General features: G+C 39.2%; 1 protein-coding gene across 9 annotated transcripts in view; it reads right to left on the reverse strand.

Annotated features, from left to right (window-relative positions):
* Positions 1-22,321, reverse strand: part of epha3 (eph receptor A3) — an 87,589-nt gene that overhangs the window by 12,960 nt on the left and 52,308 nt on the right. For 6 of the 9 annotated variants that reach the window (XR_009798063.1, XM_061840982.1, XM_061840986.1 and 3 more), the window contains 8 exons: positions 17,568-17,692; positions 12,294-12,456; positions 11,618-11,723; positions 10,405-10,469; positions 8,869-8,994; positions 6,505-6,771; positions 3,760-3,821; positions 1,108-1,317 (listed from right to left, as the gene is read on the reverse strand). Coding sequence is in view for 8 of the 9 variants with exons in the window: in XM_061840982.1 (XP_061696966.1) it covers positions 1,108-1,317; positions 3,760-3,821; positions 6,505-6,771; positions 8,869-8,994; positions 10,405-10,469; positions 11,618-11,723; positions 12,294-12,456; positions 17,568-17,692 (1,124 nt within the window). In the remaining variant the exon portion in view is untranslated. The remainder of the gene's footprint in view (positions 1-1,107; positions 1,318-3,759; positions 3,822-6,504; positions 6,772-8,868; positions 8,995-10,404; positions 10,470-11,617; positions 11,724-12,293; positions 12,457-17,567; positions 17,693-22,321) is intronic. The other 3 variants (XM_061840988.1, XM_061840983.1, XM_061840987.1) reach the window with 3 other exon arrangements.

Genomic DNA, 22,321 nt, shown 5'->3' on the forward strand with positions numbered 1-22,321 from the left:
TTAGACTTGCAATGAAACCAATGTGGGCCCCCAAGAAGCTATTAAATATTAAGCTATTATATGTTGACATTTAAAAGAACATTCTAGATTAATTGGATTCCCCACATTGGCATTTATTCATTACAAAAACAAAAGAGACATTTTCCAAAAATAACATATCTTTCAAATCTAACCCAAAATTTCCAGCAACATTTCTTACTGGAGCATCTCCATTTGTCATTTTAGCTGCGAAACTGGACAAATGAGAGACATGATGCTGAGGGAGGGATACTGATGGCAGCCAAAACTAACAAAAGTTTTCGGCCAAGTCTCATCAGTTCATGCATGGTGGTGTGCAGTCACACACGCCCCTCTACAACAACACACTCTCACAGTTTCAGGGAAACACAGAGATGTATATTACAGAAAAAAAAATGCATACATGTGTGCTTTATAATATTTGATGTTTGACTGAGGTGTAGACAGAATTGCAATGCAAACAGACTTGGGACACAGATAAAAAAAAATGACTCGTCTACGTGTATGTGACAACCTCCTTCCCTTGTTCATATGTTGTCCCTAAAAACAACATATGGACTACAAATATTTTGCCTAATCAGGAAAGAAAATTCCTAGGTCAACTATTGTTGATTGCTGCAACATGAGTGTGTTTATTATTGTGTTTTGTCATTCCACATTTCATACAGTATTTCTGGGAGACAGGCAAATGGCAGCCAGGCTGTTTATTTGACAAGCAATCTTTGGTCAGCCAATTGCAGCATGTTTAAAGGAGCTGGGTGCATAGTCTAGACCGTTTTATCCTGTGAATGACCACACACATTCTGCAAAATAACGCATTTGTAATTCCGCAGCATGCAGGCTGCCTGTTACTGTAAGTGGAATGCCACTCAGTCAGCCGGTGCTTGGCATAGAATTATTTCAAGCTACACTAAAAATCTTAACAATCCTTTGACATTTTGCAGCATGGAGAATTATTTATCTTCAGTTTGCCGATATTAAAAGATAGATCTTTGCAAGATTCCTTGATAAAATGTGCAATTAGAATTGTTAGTCCCAGAAAGTTTTACTGAATAATTATTGCATTGTCAGGTTTGTGTTTCAGCTCACCCTTGTTGTGTAAGCAGCTTCGGGGTCATCCTCCAGGACCCTTGACAAGCCGAAGTCTGACACTTTACACACCAGGTTGCTGTTGACTAAGATGTTTCGAGCAGCAAGGTCTCTGTGAACGTAGCCCATGTCTGACAGATACTTCATGCCTGAGGCGATGCCACGAAGCATACCAACCAACTGAATTCCGGTGAACTGGGCGTCGTGTTTCTAAAAAAAAAAAAAAAAAATGTAAGGAATTTCAACACATGTACAAGTTAATGTCACACACTAAATTTGTTCTGATTGGAATCACAACCCTGCCCTTACAGGTTATTTGCGTAAAATGAATCTTATAGAGAAAAAAATGACCACCGCTTTATAATTTATCTTTTAAGGAGCACCTGCGACATTTTTGGTCCACATTTAAAGTCAAAGGTGAGATCTTGGACGTCCCATAGCGCTCCAAACATAAATAGCAAGGACAAGATCTCTATACTCATACTTATTGATACTTTCTAATCAGTATCTAAATGTAGTTTAACCAAGTGACCGTTCTTTGTGTAATAAAAAATAAACAATATATTCAGCATGAACACTTATTGTACCTTTAATAAAAAAAATACGAGAATATAATGAAACGGGAGACTTTGTACAATATATGATGCATTTGGAGAGAATTCTGATCTGTGAAGTCAGTCATCACAAATTCTATTCTAGTTCACCCCAAGAGTGGTTGATGGAGTTGAGGCTCTTGAGTTTCTCTACATGAAACTCATTCAAAAACACTTCACTGAACCGTCTCTGTGTACTGTGACATTGCCAGTTGAAATAGAAATGGTCATTCCATAAACAGCTCCCAGGAAGTTGTACTTGTCCAAAATATATTTGTATGTTCTCATGAGATTCAGGTGGAACACTGGGGATTTATCCAGTTTAATTGATTGAGCGTTCCGAGGCACATAGTCTATACAACCTTTGCAAAGGCAGCACAATAAATGGACAAAATAAATACACGTTCACTGGCTTGGCGTTGCAGGGTGAAGTGTTTAAAGTGGTTTATGAGCAGTTCTATGCTTCTCCGTCATATGCTACTGATAGGGGAGGAATACAAATGCAGGATGTAAAGCAGCCTGTGAGTCAATTTAACACAAGTGACTAAACGGCGATTATGTCAGCGGAAATGGGATCTCTTCACATCACATCATTTTCAGGATGAGTCATTTTTGTTGTTTTACTTTGTTTATGAACCCGACTTGACCATCTCATTTCGACAGCAGCAGTTAGTGGCCAGACCACCTGGAATTGTCTCTTCAAAGCCTTTCCGAATCTGACATATGCTATAATGCATACACTATGAGTTTGGGTGTGTTTGTGTGCGCGCATATGACACATCTACAGAGATGAAGTGCAGGCCCGGGGCAACATGCCAACAAACAGCTACTCCTCCAGGATGAACTTTGATGCAGTGCAGACTGGAAAAGGGTTAAAACATGAGTCTGCATGCTTTGATGTCAGTGTTATGACTTGGCTCTCATGCTTTGACTAATTTCAGTGAGGCGGGTCACTCCTTTTTAAGCAGCAGAGACATGGTAAAAATATAAGAAAATAAAAAAGTCCCTCCCAGCATGATTATTGTGAGTATGTCATGGGTACACAATCTAGAGAACTGAACCTGAACCAGAACCGGAAAAACAAGCTCGTTGACAATAACACTGATTACAACATATCTTTCCAGGTGTGACCTCCTGCCATTGGCCAGTGCCAATTAGATGGGTTTCAACAGAAAAATCTCTTTCTGTCACTGTGGTAACTTTAGATGGGAAAAGCCAAAAGGGGGCGTGGAATATTTATTTTGTATTCAGCAGAATTTCCAGTATTTCTGGAAAAGGGATAATCATGTCAGCATCACTGTTTGTGCGTGCTTCCTGAATTATGAAAGGGAGCCGCATAGCTTATGAGCCGTTCCATAAGCAAAGTTACCGGTGCCTGGAGAGGCTGCAATTGTCATGTGGTTACTGTCGTTATAGGTTGCTATGACACCATGACTGCGATTCTTTTTATTGTGCGCGGACCATTTCACTTTGACTAAAAAAGGCATTGTGTAGTCTGACTCATAGTTTGAATTGACAGATGTGAGAAGTATGAGCACAAAATTATACGATTTGTTTTTCTTTTTGTTCCATGGCTCCCCTCATTCTTGCAATGTAAAATTTTATTTGTAGATGCTGAGATACATCCAAATAAAGAGTAAAAGTTAAAAGATTTATTTGACAGAGACAAATGCTGAGGTTAAAGAGGCTTATATGAGTATAGTATGTTTCTTAACGTGGAACTTGTCATAAGATGACTGACCTTTTGGGATTCCTCACGCACTTATCAGGCAATATTTTAGCTGCGCGACCCTGATATTTGTTAAAAGACAATTATATAACATTCTGAGCACCTAAAAATATTTATGGCTGTAGGGAGTACATACAAAACGTATTAGTAACAAACTCATTCAATCAAAACACCAGATTGTAGCTTTACAACACCACTAAAGTTAAGATAACTTACTGCTTAAATTGTGGTAATCCCCTTTTTCTGAAAAATTATGACAGTGACCTTTGGTAGCAAGCAGCATGTAATCTTTCCATCTATGAGGGCGGTTTCGCATATGAGAGCACTCACCCTTAAAAAGCTGTCCAGTGAGCCATTCTCCATGTATTCTGTCACAATCATAACAGGCTTACCTGAAAAAGAGGATGATATTTTCTTTATACCATGATTTCTATGTCTTTCCCCGCAGCTAAAATAAGAACTAAATTGCAATCAATTCAAACCATTAAAGAAGTTTTCAGTTCCCAAAACTTAGTTTAGTGGCTCCAGAAGGTCAGCAATCAAGAGTAACATCTTAGTTTCAAACTGCAGGCAGCATGCGGTTTATTACACAAGGGGAGGGGGACAAAATCACTTTATGCAACTTTGAAACCAGGTATTGTTAAGTCAACAGGCCTGGCGTCGAGACTTGTTGTGGCCCAGATGGCTTTGTTGTCACTGCTTCACTCTTGACTTGCCACCAGCCATATGCTCAATCTCCATTTTATCCTGATGAATATGCCCCTCCTCCCTTTCCACATCATGTGTGAACAAAGTGTCCTCACATCTGGATTGGATGTGGCACCAGTGATAGTACTATATCTTAAGTGTAACAAATCTATCACCCCCGATGAAAGAAATAACATTCCCATCCCAGTCAGGATTGATCACTTTAATTAAGTCAAACCAGGCTGCAACCAAATAGATGATATCAATTACTGTTTGAGCAGCATGCCATCTAATATTTCACCCTAAACCATATAAACCACACAACATTGGCTGCTTTTAATTTTGTGATGTGTTTATCTACAAATCAATGTATATTGATAGAAACGGACATTTTACACATCTTGAGAGTACTTTCAGTTAGGTTTAGGCACAAGAAGACATGAACGTTACTATTACAAATTCATTGTGATTTATGCGAGCATTTTGTTGTCCATGTTATATATCCTGTCAGTAGTATTTCGGGTACTTATGGAAAGAGAAAGATGGTTTGAGCTAAAATGGTATTTTAAGGATGAAAGTAAACCCATTCAGCAACAGGAATCAAAGATAAGTCTTAAAGCATACCGGGAGGATTTTTGTACATTGACACAAAAAAAGTTTGAAAGAAGTGCATTACAATGAAGAACAGGGCCAGACAGGAACGTAATCGCCCTTTTTATTAAACATTTTCTGTTTTCGGTTCTCTTGAGTCGTCTCAAAAAATGGTCAAATTCAACATAGCTTGTCTCGAAAAAAATCACAAATCTTCCTTTTACAAGTAAAGTTTATACATCTCTGCTTAAACTCCTACAGCCTGGTGATGGATGGCTGAGTTCATTAGAGAACGATTTTATTGCAACTGAGTGGAACACACACACTGCTTCCTCCCTTGTGTCTTCAAGCCTCTTCACTTCTATCCTTCTCTCCGTTCGCATTGGAAGCAAAGATAAAGGCCCTGTAGTCCCTTTGTTGTGTTACTCTGCTCATGTGGTTGACTGAATGTGTGTGTGTGTGTGTGTGTGGTGTGTGTGTGAGCGTCAAACATGCATGTGTGTGTCTGAAAATATGCAGCCTGTGGATCACCCCAAAGCAGCAAGGTAAATGGGGTGTGAAAGTCTCAGGATTAAGAATTAACAGGAGCAGTTTAATAAATCACCCACATCGGTGTGCATGTGGATGTGCGTGTGTGTGTGTGGTATGTACGTACGCACAGCGTGTGAACCCAAAACTGTGCCCTGCTCCTGGGCTGCTTCAGTTTATGCACAAACATATGTTCAGGGTATCCCTCCAAATGTTCACACTATGTTTCTTGCACATACGAGCAATAATGGGCACGCAGGCAGCTAGAAGAACGGAGTGATTTATCAACATAAAGTACATACATTCTCCTACGGTGGTTTATGGACATGTTTATGGGCATGTTCATCAAAGACTTGGTTTACCATTTCAAATAATATAAATCACAATATATAAAAATCAAGCGTGGCATAAACATGAACAAAAAAAACTGAACTCTGTTCATATAATGAATTTGTATTTGTTGGGTTTAGGCCTGACATTGACTTCTTGAGGAATTAAGTAAAGCATCCAGATGAAGTGAATTAAAAAGGGGCATGGAGCAATTTAGACAGTGAGATCACACAAGAGAATAAGAGAATTCGAATGAGGGAGATTAAACGAGGGAAAGCAAAAATTGAGGACAATTAAGTGAGCAGAGGCTCTCAGAGTTTCAGTCACTATATTGCAGTGCTTCTTAACAAGGTTGGTGCCTCAGGGAAAGATAGAGGCCAGGCATGTTTCTCAGCCACAAAGTTCAGACTCATTATTTTGTTTTTTTGTCGTCATTCCCTTTTAAAGACTCCTCCTGTGCTGCGATGATAGTCCTATAAAGAGACCCAGAGGGCCTCATGCAAGAAATATGGATTTATGCTCACTAAGGACACAGCTTTGATCAGAGTACATTGATCTGCAGAGATTTACACTATGCCAACACGATAAAACTGCAGCAATTTTCACGAAGGTGCCGGCCACTTTATGGCCATTTGTCAGACATTTTAAGATCAAGTCGGTAAAAAGACTCCAGGGAGGACAGAACTCTCCAGGAATGTGAATCCAAATATCTATATCTATCTATCTATCTATCTATCTATCTATCTATCTATCATCTATCTATCTATCTATCTATCTATCTATCTATCTATCTATCTATCTATCTATCTATCTATCTATCTATCTATCTATCTATCTATCTATCTATCTATCTATCTATCTATATATATATGATCTTTCTTTGTGTATTCTTCAACAGCATCAAACATGTTAATAAACCTGTCAAGAAACAAATGTTACTTTGAAAATGAAGTCTTGATATGGAGATCAAGTCGACAGATGTAAAATGGCTTTGTATCATGAAGAACACGGTTGACTTACTGCGAGTCACCACACCCTCCAGCCTTATGATGTTGGGATGGTCAAACTGTCCCATGATTGACGCTTCAGAAAGGAAGTCCCGCCTCTGTTTGTCTGTGTATCCTCCTTTAAGAGTTTTGATGGCCACGCAGATCTCCTTCTTACTGGGCAGCTTCAGACGACCGCTGCATACCTCACCAAACTCACCTGAAGGTCAAATCATAACAGTTGTATAGAAACACAAATAGGAATTGTTTTTTTATTTTTATATCTTCCTTAGTCTTATTCATTAATTGTTTTGCAGAGATGACACTTGTTGAAATTTACCGTGCACATATCGGGCTCTGGTTTCAGTACTTATCAAACATGAAGATGAATGAGTGCTTCTTAGGTACTGTGGTCTTTTAAAGAGCTCTCAGATTAAACCAGTAACAATAAATAAATAAATACATAATTACGTGTTTGGCATTTGCTTAAAAAGTTAAATGCATGGAAACTGTGACTTATGTCTGGTGATCTAACGCTGAAGTATTTTCCTTGATTAATACAACTAAAAAAGCCTAATGGAGAAAATTCCATTCTCACTGACACAGTCTTATTGTCTGTTAGTACAACTGGATGCAAGGTGATTCAATATGCTCAGATTAGAATTCCTTGCTGGTGAGGAGATGTGTGCGTGTTTACTTCATCCTGTGCCAGTGTGTGTGTGTGTGTTTTGCACAATGTACGGTAAGTGGTGCAGGCAGACTGCATGCTTCAAATGCAACCATCAACGCTGCAGCTGGCTACAGGGATTTGGCCCGGCTTTAGACAAGTGGATCAAGAATGTGTACTTGACAATGTATATGCATATGGCGCGCAAGGTGATGTCAGAGCGAAGACATTTGTAGAGCTCGCGCTTCCTCTGGCCCACACTATAATTTTCCAGCGTGACTCTGGAACACAGAGCATGGGTCAAAATCTGGACGTGAAGAAATGAGGTCTGGAAGAATTTAGGCCGGAATAATTACAACGTGTCTAAATACCAACATCGTGCCTGTTCTTTCCTGCTCTGCTCTGTCCAGCAGTGAGCAGACCAGACAGGGTAAAGGAGCTCTTTTTGTGGTCACCCCCAGAGAGTGGAGATCTCCTTTAAATAAGGCTTGATTAGGGACACTCGTTCACTTCCTGTTTTAAGTGTAGCCGGGTATCACTTTGATGGGAAAGTCCCATGTTTAAAAAAAAAAAAAAAAAGTGCTCTCCCTTTTAACACACCACCAGTTTGCAGAAGGATCAGTCTGGTTCGCCTGACTGAGACGGAAGAAAATTTAAAGGGCCCCTCCACAAATGACACTTTGTTTATTGTATATATAAAGTATTCATTGATCAAACATTCTGTATATACCATATACTGTCTTGTTACAATTATCATTTGGGGGTCATTTATAGAGTGCATTCCAAACATGATAAAAAAGAATACAATAAGATTATGTTACCATATATTATGGTAAGATTGTTAAATGGGGTGTAGTTAAGACTTAACTGACATTAACTCTCGTCAACAAATGTTGGAAATAACTTACAGGATATAACAGCTATAACAGCATTATTAATGATTAATAAGGTATTGCTTCTGTGACAGCAGGGCAAATTTTAGCACACTATTAATCATCATTAACAAATGGCTTGATCAAGTCTTAACACATTGACAAACTAACAATTTTTAAAGATATGAAACCATAGTTACAGCATTAGTTGCTAAATTGTGTTTTATTGTGAGTTACTGTTTACTGTCTACTGTGTACTGTTAAGAGAAGAAGTTCACATCCAAATTTTCATCCCCATTGGTCTTTTTTTTTTTAATCAAGATATTTATATTTAGTTTGGGAACATCGTACAGATTTAAGCCTTCAACAAACTGAAACAGATCAAACTATGTGTTTTAGAGATGTTGACTATCATAATTATCAAACATAAGACTGTATACTTGAAGTGGAACATTACAGAAGGAGGAAATCAGATGAGATGAATCAACTACAAAGACCTTGCCATTTATTTATCATTCGGTGTCCTCCATTAAAATGAATTATCATTCCCAGTAGCACATTTTATGGCAAACACTTAACATAACCTGCCGTTGCACTTAAACCCAAGAGCTTTGCATGTGCTCAATATTTATTTTTTTTAAGTGCACTTTGTTTAATTTAATGTAGACATGTTTATATATATATATATATATATTATTTTTTTAATCAGCGCAATATACTTAATTTAATTAATTGCTATTTAGGTTTATACTTGTATTGGCAGTTTTGGGTATCTTACCTGCTCCCACCACTTTGTCAATGGCTATACAGGAAGCATCCAGCTCCTTAGCGAACTCATGCACAGCCTGGCTTGGGTCCTCGTATGTGTGGGGGTCGACATAGGTCTTAATACCGGGCAGACGCACTGGAGCAGGAGAGAGCAGGCAGGTCCCAGCACATGGTCATTCAAGAGCTGTCACTTCTTAAATAAACACTTACTACATTTAAACATTCATTCCTTGGAGTGCCCTGATTTAATCAAAACAAAAGAAAAAAAATCGATCTGTCGTTTTCAACTTTAAAGGTGATGTAATCTGAGTTTCCAACATGTCAGGATACATGAGAATACTCTGCAGAAGCCAGTTAATATACTTGAACACATGTTACAAGAGCCTTACAGATGTTTCTAAATGATGATAAGAATGGCATATATCCAAGTAAGAAAAAATAATGAAAAACTAAGTTGATCAGTTTAGGGAAAACCTTGGTCCATTCAGAACCAGATGCAAATAACTTTGCTGGTGTTCATTTGTGTTACATTGTGTCAGCTGAGCTTCAGTGGGAGACAGAGGAAGGGATGACAGAATTATCGCATATTTTTCACATTGCAAAAGCTTAGATTTAGCGTTCCATCAGGGCTCAGTTATTCCTAGTGAGACGAAATCTTAGTACTTTAACCACAGCCAAAATTCATGCTAGGGTTTAGTAAGACAAGGGCTAGAGGTTTCACAGCATTTAGTGCTGCTTTTAGACTGACAAAAATGGAAAGGAAGAAAACAAAAACAGCAATAAAAACTGCATTTTATTGCTTTACAGTCACTGAAGGAAATGGCATACACTCAAGGGGAAATATTTTGCAATCCACTGTCCCAATAATTTTGAGTATGCACAGTACATGTTTTTCTTTTCTGTTAGGACATTTATCATTTGCTCTGCATTACCTCTCTTTGCTTGCATTGGTTAAAAGAGTCCAAAATGAAAATGAGTTCTGCTTCAAAGCATGCAAAAATAAGTCATTTATTACGGTATTCCCTTTCCCAAATTCTCCCCACACAACTCACTAAAATTACATGAAGCGATTTCCTCTCCCCAACCGCTGTACAATGGCACATTTGTCAGTTGTAAGCGATCATTCGGTATGTGGTGGGATATTATCCAATTTGACCTGGTCTGAAAATGATTTTACTGTCAACAATGTATATTTGTTCATATATCTATGCCAGCAAAGTATGACAGGCTAAACAATAAAATGCCCTTGCACTATCAGGAAGTCATCCTTATTCCAGTATGCATTTTTGTAAGGTGATGTCCCGTTAATTTTTTCAAATATAAATTATGAGCCTTGAGGGTTGGGAAAGACTGCAATGAACAATGCAAAAATGCCAAGCTTTGGTAATTTTCCTATGGATCAATTGCTTGTTTAAAAAATGTGAGAAAGAAATATCTACAGGAATAAAACATTCAAGCAATTTATAATTCAACCAACTAATTGTAGTTCAGTGACTGTAAAGTGGAGACAGGAAAGATTGAAGAAGAAAAACAATCCAGTACTTACAGTGGCCATTGCCAAAGTGGAGTCTTTTCTCATCAGGGTGTTTGGATTTGCTGTGGCAACAAAACCTGCCAATCCAAATACAGAAGGTCAGAAGCTGCGCCACGTCAAAAAAGGCTTCACCCATTGGCCCAGTACGGTGTGTGTGTGTGTGGGGGTGCATGTGTGCATGTGGGGTGGATGTAGGAGTATATATGAGTGCAAATTAACAGTGTTTATGAATGACGGGATAATCTGTAAACTTATCTTTTTTTTTTTTTTTTTTTTTTACCAAAATGGACTGCCGATATCAGCTATATACTAACATTAATGCCTTCCCCATGAACTTGGTTTTTGTGCTGATTGTTCCCTTTCTCAAACAAGCACATAAAACGGCCGTCTTATAAAATTAGCCTATGACATTGTATTAGGTCTGACGAGTGTTAGAGTGGATTTTTTTCTGATATTAGGGTCAGCACCAACAATCTTAAATAATATACATGTTAAATATTAACAACAAAAAATCAGCATGTGTGTGGGGAAGGCCAACTTTTCCAAAGTCATGATGCAGAGAATGTTGACGTGAGATGGAATGTAGCCAAACAGTAAAGCAGCCAAAATTGACCAATACGAACATATATGTTCCCCAATGTCATTTCATGTAAAAACGTGGGTTCCTCAGATGGCAAGAAATATTTTCCAAAGAAAATAATTTATTGAGCACATTGCCATTTTAGGGTCTCGGAACAGCAGGAAGTGTTTCTTCTTCAGTTTTGTGAGGTCACGCGTAATCATGCAAGACTTTGAGATTGGCAGTACAACAGAATATTTACGAGTGTTTTTCGCTGTGCTGCAATTTTTTGACAACAACGCAGACATGACAACAAAACTGTTGGATGTCAGATTTTTCATCTTTATGTGTGGGTCTCCAGCAAAATCAAAATAAATAAATAAATAAAAAACTGCAAGAATAAAATAAAAAAGGTGGCCATAGTTCACAAAGTTGATCTGATTGGGGAAAACTAATATTTGGTTTCAACACATCACAATTGGGTTAAATCGGAAAAAACAACAACAACAAACAACAAATTTGTTGTTGACCAGTGTTATCAATACAAAAGGCTGGTGTTTCTAGTGATGGCAATGTCAAATCTACAGAATCTTGTTGTTGGAGGAGAGCAAGAGGATTGTGCCAAAGAAGATATGTACAACATGCCGTTGCGACATGTGGACAGACCTGCCAATCAAGACGTAGAGCAGCACAGTGAGCAGGATGATGGCCACTGCTGATGAAATGGCGATCACAACAACCTGGCTACTCTCACTGGAGATGGAGAAGGCTGCTGAAAGACACGGCGACATTTTTGTGAGCTTTGTGTTGGTTGTCAGCAATTCTACAATACGTCCATCCATTTTCTGACCCACTTATCCTCACAATGGTCCGTGCAGTGCTGGAGCCTATCCCAGCTATCATACAATAGATACAAAGTTATTTCCAAAGAATGGACACAACATCTTTTGGAATAGTTATTTTACAAACAGCGGCAAAATCGTTGGACCATCTGCATCACAGTTCTGAGGCCCAGGGTTCAAATCCTAGCCCAGCTTTTGTGGAGTTCCCATGTTCTCCCTGTGCCTGCGTGGGTTTTCTCCAGTTTCCTCACCCATCCCAAAAACATGCATTAATTGGAGACCCTAAATGGCACTTAGTTGTGATTTTGAGTGTGAATGGTTCTTTGTTTCTATGTGCCCTTCAATTGGTTGGCAACTAGTTCAGAGTGTATCCGGCATCCTGCCCGAAGATAGATGGGATAGGCAACCGCAATGAGGATAAACGGCTCAGAAAATGGATCGGTGGATGGTTTACAAACTATATTACTAACACCACATTTTATATTTTGTGCACCACTTACAGTCAGGACTGGTCTCAAACTGGAAACTGGGACTGCTGGCTCCATATCCTGCTGCTGTGCGGGCTCTGATCTGCAGCAGGTAGGCAGTGTTGGGCTTGAGACCGTTCAGAGTCACATTACAACCCCGGGCCCGAAGGATTGTGTAGCTGGTCTCCTGCTCCTCCTAGCAGACGAAGCAGAAATACATACAGAGGAATTAAATACACAGCCTTGGGTCTTTATATTAATGAATACAACATGTGCAATGTGTCACCAGAGAGTGTGGGCTGTCATATAAGCACACACACCAAAACAATGCAGACAGTTTGACAGTGTTGCCTTATCTGATGAATTATGGCCTCTCAATTTTACTACTTCTCTCCTGCTGATCTATGCTGATAAAGAAATGCAAGAAAACCGAGTCTTCACCTTGCAGCCAGATGTGGAATCTTGTATGAGAGAAAATCACACTTTAATCCTCGTACTGTGCTGTGACATTTCCAGACAATACTATAGCTTTACCAGTATATTAACATTGTCATTAGGTTGAGGGGAGAAGCTTATATTCATGAACAAATTGTAACTTACGGCTTGTCCATTCAAGTTGTTGCAACTCCACTCAAATTTCACTCACTCAAATAACTTTTTAAAAACTTTGTTTTCACACTCTATACAGCAAAATCTAACCTTATCTAATATATTTGGCCCTACTACACATTGGTCTAGTACAGTGGTTTCCAAATGTTTTACAGCGAGTAACACGTAAAAAATACAACTTTGCTGATCAAATACAACCACAAAGACTAACATTAAAATTCAGTAGTGCAGAAGTTTTCAAAATGAGAGTGGTTTCATTTCAAAAGGGTATATGTCTTATTACTGAGAGCCACATTAACACTATGGACACTTTGAACTTCAGCATTTAAACTTTAGAAGAAAATCATGATTTCATTATAATGCAAAGCACAAAAAAGTTAAACAGAAATTGTACCTAAATATGAACTAACAATTCTTAAAGATTGAATGCAACAAAGGTAAATACAATTGAACTGAACTTTGGCTGTTTTATTCATGTAGCACTAGAGGGAGCCTACGAGGGGACTGCAAGACAATCACAAATCTCTCTGCACACATATCATTATATAGTAATTCGGGAAGCCAATGATAAATGTCCTTGTATTATTTTTAGGTTTTATTCACCATTTATCAATTAATCAATCATTTGAGATTTCTCAATGGAATGCAGAAGCCATACTCAGTTTGCCTCCTCCTACCCACAAGCGCGCACAAGCAGTTGTAATAAAATGTCATTGAGAGGAGTTAGTATGGATCCTATATATATTTTCTCTATCCTTGTCCCTCATCTTAAAACTTTCTTACAAGCAGTATTGGACCAATTTACCAAGGGGAAAAAAAAACGGCTGATGAACAACGGAGATAAACAAGGTTAAACAACCTATTTGGGATTAATTTTACAATCCTGAAAATGAGCCTTGTCTTTCTCAACTAAGGCAAGCACATAAAAGGCTAAACCATGTCAAGACAGAGTTGAATCCTCATTCTAAAGTCTGGTTTATTTACAGACCTTCATTGCAAAAGGCAACACACATCCACAGGGCAATATGAAAAGACTTCACGCCCGGTAATGGGGGGATTAGAGTTTTATAGAGCACAAAGCTTTTTAAACTGGTATGTGTGTGAGAAGGTAACTGATACAGCAGGCCTGCATCAGGATAACTCTTCATCGCGACTATAAATCCACTCACGGCTTGTCACCATTCAATGGTCAGGACAGCATGGGATCCCTTTTAAAATCACACACAGGTGTGGTAAGATGACCTGTGTCTGTGTGTATGTGAAAGGGCAAAGCATAGCATTGGCAAGCTGTGTGATTATGGCCTGTCCATGTGTGTGTCTCACCATAGAACTACACTCTTGATCACCACCATAGCGGAATTGCTGCTTTGGCAATCCAAACAAAGCGATTGAAAGTGAATGCTTGTGTACACTTACACACACAAATCTAAACAGGATTCCTTCCATGTAAATCCAAATAAACACTCAACTTGTGCATGTGAAGGTCTATGTACTTGACAGATGACATTGATAACACACGCAAGAAATGCACAGTGTTGGGTCACAAGTGCTTTTTACAGAACATGGAAATGTGTCAAGGCCATTGCAGGCTGTTTTTGGTTAATTGTATAATATGTATCATAGATGTTAGATTTTGAATCAACTACTCAACAACTTGAAGGACACCTTTGATAGAGCATCATGAAAGTCACACTGGTTAAATTCACAAGGACCATATAACACAAATGAAGACAGTGTCATTAATATTATTTCACTTTCATACAGCTGGGGTTCACAATTAGTTCAACTTTTGTTTTGATGAAGCTTGCATCATGTTCTTCTTTCTTTACTACATATAACATGGCTCCACCTCCTAGTAGCTAAAAGTTTGGGAATTCCAACATACAAGAACCATTTGGCTAGATATGAATCTCTGTGTCAAAGTTGATTAAGGGTCTGTTCAAAGGCTCACGTGCCATACGAACCATATATCTATGGAAAGCTTTAGATGTGATAAAGTGCATCTTCTTATATGATACCGATTAAACCATTCCAGGAGTAAGCAACCAAACAGAATCCTCCTTAAATGTGCTGATGTGTAATGAGCCTTCATTCCACGCTGCCTTTGAACATCATGGACAATTGTGTCCTCCAGGCTAGGAGGAAAAGAACATCCAGATTTTTTACCAGCTTGAAGCTGAAAATCTTTGATGATACATTGAGTGTCTTAGTGCTCGTGGCATCTTGGGCAACTTGCACATCTGCGAAAGTACCATTAATACTGAAAAGCACTTCCAGCTTTCCCAGCAATGTGCTGCAACCCAGAGGATGCCTTTTTATGGCTATCCCTGCTTATTCCAGCTAGATAACACTTAGCTAGATAACTACTGTCAAGTGGGTTCAATATAAAAATAGTGTCACTATTTGCTGGCCTGCTTGCTCTCCCGGCTTGTGCACTGTTCATATTCTGTAGAACATTGTTAAATACAAACAACACTAAAACCCTTTCAAAAACTGAGTTGAACTTTGCATGTATATGATAACTTATTGCTTCAGAAAAAAAATCTACTTAAAATGTATATTAAAAGAAGAAAAAAATATTAAATTATAAATGGGTCATTTAAGGACAGGGCATTGGATTGGAAAACTTAAACTTAGTATGTCCACATCTGTCAAAGTAAGTGAAATCCTTGTGCTACAGGGATGGTACATACAATATGAGTTTCTTTTTAATGTGTCTTACGATGAAGAAAACCACAAAACAAAGAAGGGGAACCAAGGCTTTATCCAGCACAGCTCATCATCTTCTTATTGAAAAATCTGCCTTTTCATCCTAGTCTATCTGGCAGTCTGCCTGTCTCACCGTCATTTTTTTTTTTTTTTTTTGAAAGTGTGGCTTTGTACTTATGTCTTTCACAAAATTGTTTGTGCCAATGTGGCCTTCAGCTTTAGCATTCTGTTTCACCTAAACCAGCCACCGGAAAAAGCCAGATCCTGAATATTGCGTTTTTATGGGGGTCTCCCACTGGTGTCCTTGTTCACTCACATGCATGGAAGACCCCTGTGTCTGAAGTTACAACTCACTGGTCGCTGTGTAGAATCCTGTAGATCCTGTTCGGGTTTGTGTAGATGTTCTTAAGTGTCCCTGGATATGACTAACAAGGATTTATGCAAAGGGCCTGTGCTTTACGCTGTTTTAAAACCCACCTATTCATTTCCTCGTCTTGTAATGAATTAACATGTTGTGTTTTAGTGGTGTGCGCAAGTGTGTGTGTATGAAAAAGCCCAGTATCAGTCATTAACTTTTCCCCTTGGTGTTTTCCAGACGTGTATTAGCATCTTAGGTAAGGGTGGCTGAGCAGGGAACGGAGTTTAGAGAGGAGACTTCTGTCTGCCTACTAATCAAGAGATTAGGGGCCAGGGTTGGCACTGAAGCAAACTGTGATCTGGGGACACACGTGTGAATTTTACTTTCTTCCTTGCTCTCAGACACAGCATTGCACCCCCCTCTCTCTTCTTTTTTCTTTCTCCCACACGCAATGAATCTGCTAGAGTGACTAAACTTACATCTACGGCTAATTTCACCATCAAATTTAAGCCGCAGAGCAGCATTGGCGCTGAAAGCCGGTGCAATTCTTCCTGCACAAATTTCCCTCTCAGAGGAATGAACGACCCCGTTTACTGTCTGCCATAAAATATAAAACTCCATTAAGAAGAGGGGAGGACAAGATGAGAGGCAGAGCATGAAACATGAGGGGAAAAAGGTGAGAATAAGTAAAGGGGAGAGATATTACCAAGCTGGTGTGAAAAGGCAAAGACAAACATGATAAAGATGACAAGATGAGGAATGAAAAGTTGATTCGAATGGTTCGGTGGTGACAAAAGCAGGTGGGGAAGTTGAATAAATTCGGGGCTCATTTTAATTGGATATCTTTGATAAAATCATGCAATTTTCCGAAACACAAGAACCGTTTAAATGTGTATTAATGGTTTACATTAAGATACCATCGTACTTCACCATGTTTCCATATCACATTTAACTTTCATTCTCCTGTCTAGGATACCCAAGAACCTTACTTTTTAGTCAGATTACACAGGTATTTTAAGTGCCCTTTTCTTTATTAGGAGTAATGATGTTTCTGATGGATCAGACGCTCTTCTGTCAAAAATAATATTTTTTACAAAAGCACTAATAGCACTAATAAATCCAACTATTTAATGAGGATAACTCCAGCCCTCGTCCAATTTCAGATGGGTTAGGGTGGATTTTCCTGCAATCCGTCAATGGGTATGTACAGTAAATGGTAATTTAATGTTCATAATGTGACAAGCGACAATTTTTAGTTACTATTTTAGACTGTATGGAAAAAATAACTTAAAGAAAAATAAATACTGTTCCACATTTTAGTATAAGAGTTGGGGTTAACCCGGGTCAAGAGTATACTGCACAAAAGTGTGAAATTTAAAAAAATGTCATAGAGTCTTACTTTAAACCCTGCAATTTCTTTACAGTTTTGCCTTTAAAGTTCTATTTAATCCAGAGGGTTGAACCATCATCATGTCTCATAGCACACCAGACGCAATAAATTGCAAGAGCTCAGTTTAGCCAGCTACAAAGGATTAACTCTGTTTGTGCATTGTCTTTTTTTTTTTTTTGGGGGGGGGGGGTCACTTAGTACAGAAGCAAGAACACAACCATGCGATCCAATAAGTACCAACCTTTTCATAGTATTTGATCTCGTAGTCGAGGATAATACCATTCGGTCGCTCCGGCTCCAACCATGACAAGGAAACGCTGTTCCGTGACGTCTTCTCCTTTTTGATCACTATTACTGGAGAGGGAGCTGGATAGGAAACAGAGCAAGAGAAAAATAGTGCACGTGAGACAGTGAGCTCTTCTATTAGAGGTTCAATGGAAGTTCAGGTGCTGGTGTTACATCCTGGTAATTGTCTATAGTTCCTGTAAGGCTAATTCTGTTTTCTGACCTGTGGAGCCACATTAAAGCGAATAGGCTTGGATTGAGGAATTGTACAACATATACAGGAGATGATTTACACAAAGTAACAAATGCAAACACAGAATTCTCGTGCAAAAGCAGGGAAATAGTCACTGGAGCAGACTGCTAAGATATCATAATTCAATGCAACTTGTGTATACGACTAACATATCCCCCTCCCAAAACACACATACGATGCCTCTGCCAATCCTCTAAGCATAGATCATGTGTGCCTGAGCACACTCAAGGAGTATGGGCACGAGAAAGAATAATGTTTTTGAAGCATCTCATAGCTGTGAATAGTAGCTGGCAGTGGTCCTCAAGATTTTTGTTACTCTTAATATTCCATATTTACATAAAAGTCATCACTTAGCCAAGGCTGACAAAAACAGAGTATCAGACAATCAGTAATTCATTCTCACTCCTGAACGGCTCAAATCATGTTCCTCTGGGGCTCCTCTCTCACTATTTGTTTTCTTTTGTCTTTACAAATATGGCCATTATTTGAAAAGTTCAATGTATAGAAACATCCATCCATCCATTTTCTTTACTGCTTATCCTTATGAGGGTCGTGGGGAGTGCTGGAGCCTATCCCAGCTGTCAACGGGCAGGAGGTTAGGTACACCCTGAATTGGTTGCCAGCCAATCGCAGGGCACATAGAGACGAACAGCTGCACTCACAATCACACCTAGGGGCAATTTAGAGTGTCCAATTAATGTTACATGTTTTTGGAATGTGGGAGGAGTGCCCGGAAAAACCCACGCAGCCACGGGCAGAACATCCAAACTCCACATAAGCGGTTCCGGGACTGAAACCGGGACCTCAGAACTGTGAGGCCAACATTTTACCAGCTTCCTGTATAGAAACATGTATTTAAAAAAAAAAAAAAAAAACATCAAGAAATACTTGTGGCCAGCTACACATCACCAAAAAATATCTGTTGGATACCTGGACATTACACCGACAGATAATGATAATGGGAAATGATGTTGAGTCGTAACTGATTGTCTGGGTTGACTCAACAAGACTAACCTTTGTAAAGTCAATGTTTTGTAATCCTGATGAGAGGGCCTAATTTATAATCTCCCGGTGGATGTACAATTTCCTGATGGGCAGGACACAGCAGGTGAGGCTCGGGGACACCACCTCATCCACGCGCACTATCAGCACCATGGCACCCCAAAGTTGTGTCCTCTCCCCTCTGCTCTTCCCCCTCTACACAAATGACTGCACCTTGAGGCATCCGATTGTCAAACTCCACGGTCATCGGCCTCATCAAAGATGGCGATGAGTTTGTTTATGGACAGGAAGTGGCGAGATTGAAACTTTGGTGTGGTCAACACAACCTGGAGTTGAACACTCTAAAGACTGTAGAGATGATTGTGGACTTAAGGAAGCATCCTTCACCAAAGCTGCCCCTAACGCTGTCCAACTGTCTTGTGACAACCACCAAGACCTTAAATTATTGGGAATTACAGTCTCAGAAGACCTAAAGTGGGAGATGAACATCAACTCCATCCTCAAAAAAAAGCCCAGCAAATGATGTACTTCTTGCAGCTTCTGAGGAAGCAAGGCCTGTGACAAGAGCTGCTGAAACAGTTCTAAACAGTGGACATCAAATCAGTACTGTGTAGTTCCATCACAGTCTGGTTTGGGGGCACCACAAAAAAAGGACAAACTGCAACTGCAACGGACAATCAAAACCGCTGAACGGGTTGTCGATACCACTCTACCCACTATTGAAGACTTGCACGCAACATGAACTAGGTCCAGAGCGGGCAGGATCCTTTCGAACCCTCCACATCCTGCGCACCAGCTCTTCCAACTCCTTTCATCGGGAAAGCGCTACCGAACAATATAAGTCAAAACTCACAGGCATTCGAACTGTTTTTTTTTTTTTTCCCTCTGGCAATTAACTCAATAAATCACTTGCTCAGCAAACCTATTTTTTTCGCCTCGTGCCATTGTTGGGACACACCCTCACATCCTGCTGGTCTAATCAATATTAGTATTCGTAATATACTTTGTAGACTATCGCATGATCCGTCACTTTAAACTGCTCCCTTTGCAGAATTGTCATTGCACTGGTCTATAACGGGAACCGCAAATGGGAAAAGGCACTCTGCACAAACTTAACACAATGTGGGACGTTGACACACTCTTATCTCTTACCTGTTCTAAATGAAGAAGAGTTTACATCTTGCACATCTGTGACACTTATAAGGAGTAGTTCCTATTAACAGAAATGTCTCGTGTTCATTGTTCTTGTTACTTTGTTGTTCTTTGTTCTGAATGTCGTACCAGGGCAGCACTGATTGCCTGAGAAAAAAATCCTTCTGTGTTTTTCCACACTTGGCTAATGAAGCTGATTCTGATTCTGATTATCATAATCTATTTAGTTCTAGTCACACCAACTGTAGTTTAAGATGGTGTTGTTCTAGTCAATCCTTTTGATGAAGTGCTCAAAAGATTTATGTCTTTTCTCTCGACAGTGTAAAGTCTGAAAGGTACCCCAGCTCTAGGCTGCCGTGCCTATACACGATTTGTAGATTACATAACATTGCTGTTGCAGTAATTTGAAAGACAATGATTCAACTCACTTTCTGGCTCGTTAGCTCGTATATTATTTTTTTAATTAAATTTTGTCTCCATTCTCCATTCATCATTCACCTAATATAGTTATTTTCTTTCTTCCACACATCCTTTTCAGTCTTTCTACACTTAGATACTCATTTCTCTCTTTTTTTTTTACTACTCTCTAATTGCCAGGCAGCTTTGGGGCCCACTCTCTATTTGAGGCATTGACTTTTAATTTTATTAGACCACAGGAAAAAACATGTTTGTCTTTGAAATGTTTGGTTGATTGGTATTGTAAAGCCACAGAGTGTGCCTTTGTGGGCATGGGTGTGTGTTTTTGTCTTCCCATGCATATACCCATGTGTATTTCTGCTTTTTTTTTTTTCTATAGCAAATCCAGATGGGGGGAATCTGTTTCCAGAGCACCCAGTCCTCCTCGCCCCCTGGTTCTGATAGCGGGGTGAGGCCGTGCTTTTTTAATGGCACTGTGGTTTATGGCGGTAATGATTTTGTCTGTTTGAGCAGCTTTAGGACAACTTCAAGTTCCTTGTGTCTTTGTTTTGGATCTCCTTTTATTGTTACCTCTCTCTTTAGACTTGTCTGTTGCAAAATGTTTAATTAGTTGTCTCTTGATTTTGCTGATAGTGTGACTTTATGACTTGGGTTCCAAGCTAGGGCAATAATGGTTTAAAAACTGGCCGTGTGGTGTGATTAATACGTCTTTTAAGGAGAACTTAAGGGAATACTTACCACACTGTAGGACCATTAGACAGGGAGCACATTGTAACTCGTATATACCTAATGTGCGTAAGTCATTACTAAAAAGAAATGAAAGCCTCATAAAAAACTGAAATAATAATTTAAAAGTATATACCACAATTATTACCATTGTCATTTTCTATTATATGGCAAAGAAACTGCACTACTTGTGAACCTCAATACAGTAGACCTCAAATATCGAACATATTGAACAGTCAAAAAATACAAAAGTTGTCCATTTGACTTTTCTGATTGAAAAATCACTATGCGTCAGGCTATACTCTTCCAATCAAGCATTACACAAACTGCTCTATCTGTTGGATCTGATTGGTCACTCCCCTACTTGATCTCAATTCCAGTGAAAATATATGATTGCATCTACACCTGTACTTGGCTCTCAGCAAACTGTAATGGGTTCTCGAACAGCACAATGTGCCACCCCTCCCTCTAGAAATCAGTTTGATTTTTTTTTTTTTTTTGCACAGCCCTTCCAAGAAGCAAGCATGTCCAAATGCCCTCATTTTCCCACAATGTGAAAATACTCTCATTTAAATCTGTATGAAAGGCTAAATCTTTCCCTGATTTAATCGACGCAAAAAGTCTTGACAGAAATTGATTATTTATGTCTGACGTAAATGAGTGAAAGTGGCCTCTATGTTTACTGTCTGTATATTAAGTATAGTAAGTGATTTCTCCCTCTGTCAAGCACAGGAGGAGTTCAGAAGGTTACTTTTGAGGAAACTGCTTTAATTGTAGATCGCAGACTTAGTCAACATCGCGATGACCATGAGTTGGAGGGCAAAGAGATGAGAGGAGGAAATCTTTCTGACAGTACCGCCCAGGCACACTGCTACTACCCAGGGAAACACTTAATCCATCTTTTAACAGCTTTGGCATCTCTATGTGCGAGTAGATCAGGTAGGGCTGGCGTACCGACATCTTAATCCTTGTTAACTCCCAGGGCCAACGGAGAGTGTACAGCTGGAGGCGGAGATATTCTTCAGACTCAGAGACATGCACATACACTATGTGGGGGTGTAGTCAAGTGAAGTGTGCATTGTGTATTTTAGCTTCAAAGTGTGACTCTCTGCCTGCATCTTTGTATGATCATCAACAATGTTGAAAGCTCCATCTCAACT

The sequence above is a fragment of the Syngnathoides biaculeatus genome, chromosome 14 (genome assembly GCF_019802595.1).
Source record: "Syngnathoides biaculeatus isolate LvHL_M chromosome 14, ASM1980259v1, whole genome shotgun sequence".
Lineage (NCBI taxonomy): Eukaryota > Metazoa > Chordata > Actinopteri > Syngnathiformes > Syngnathidae > Syngnathoides > Syngnathoides biaculeatus.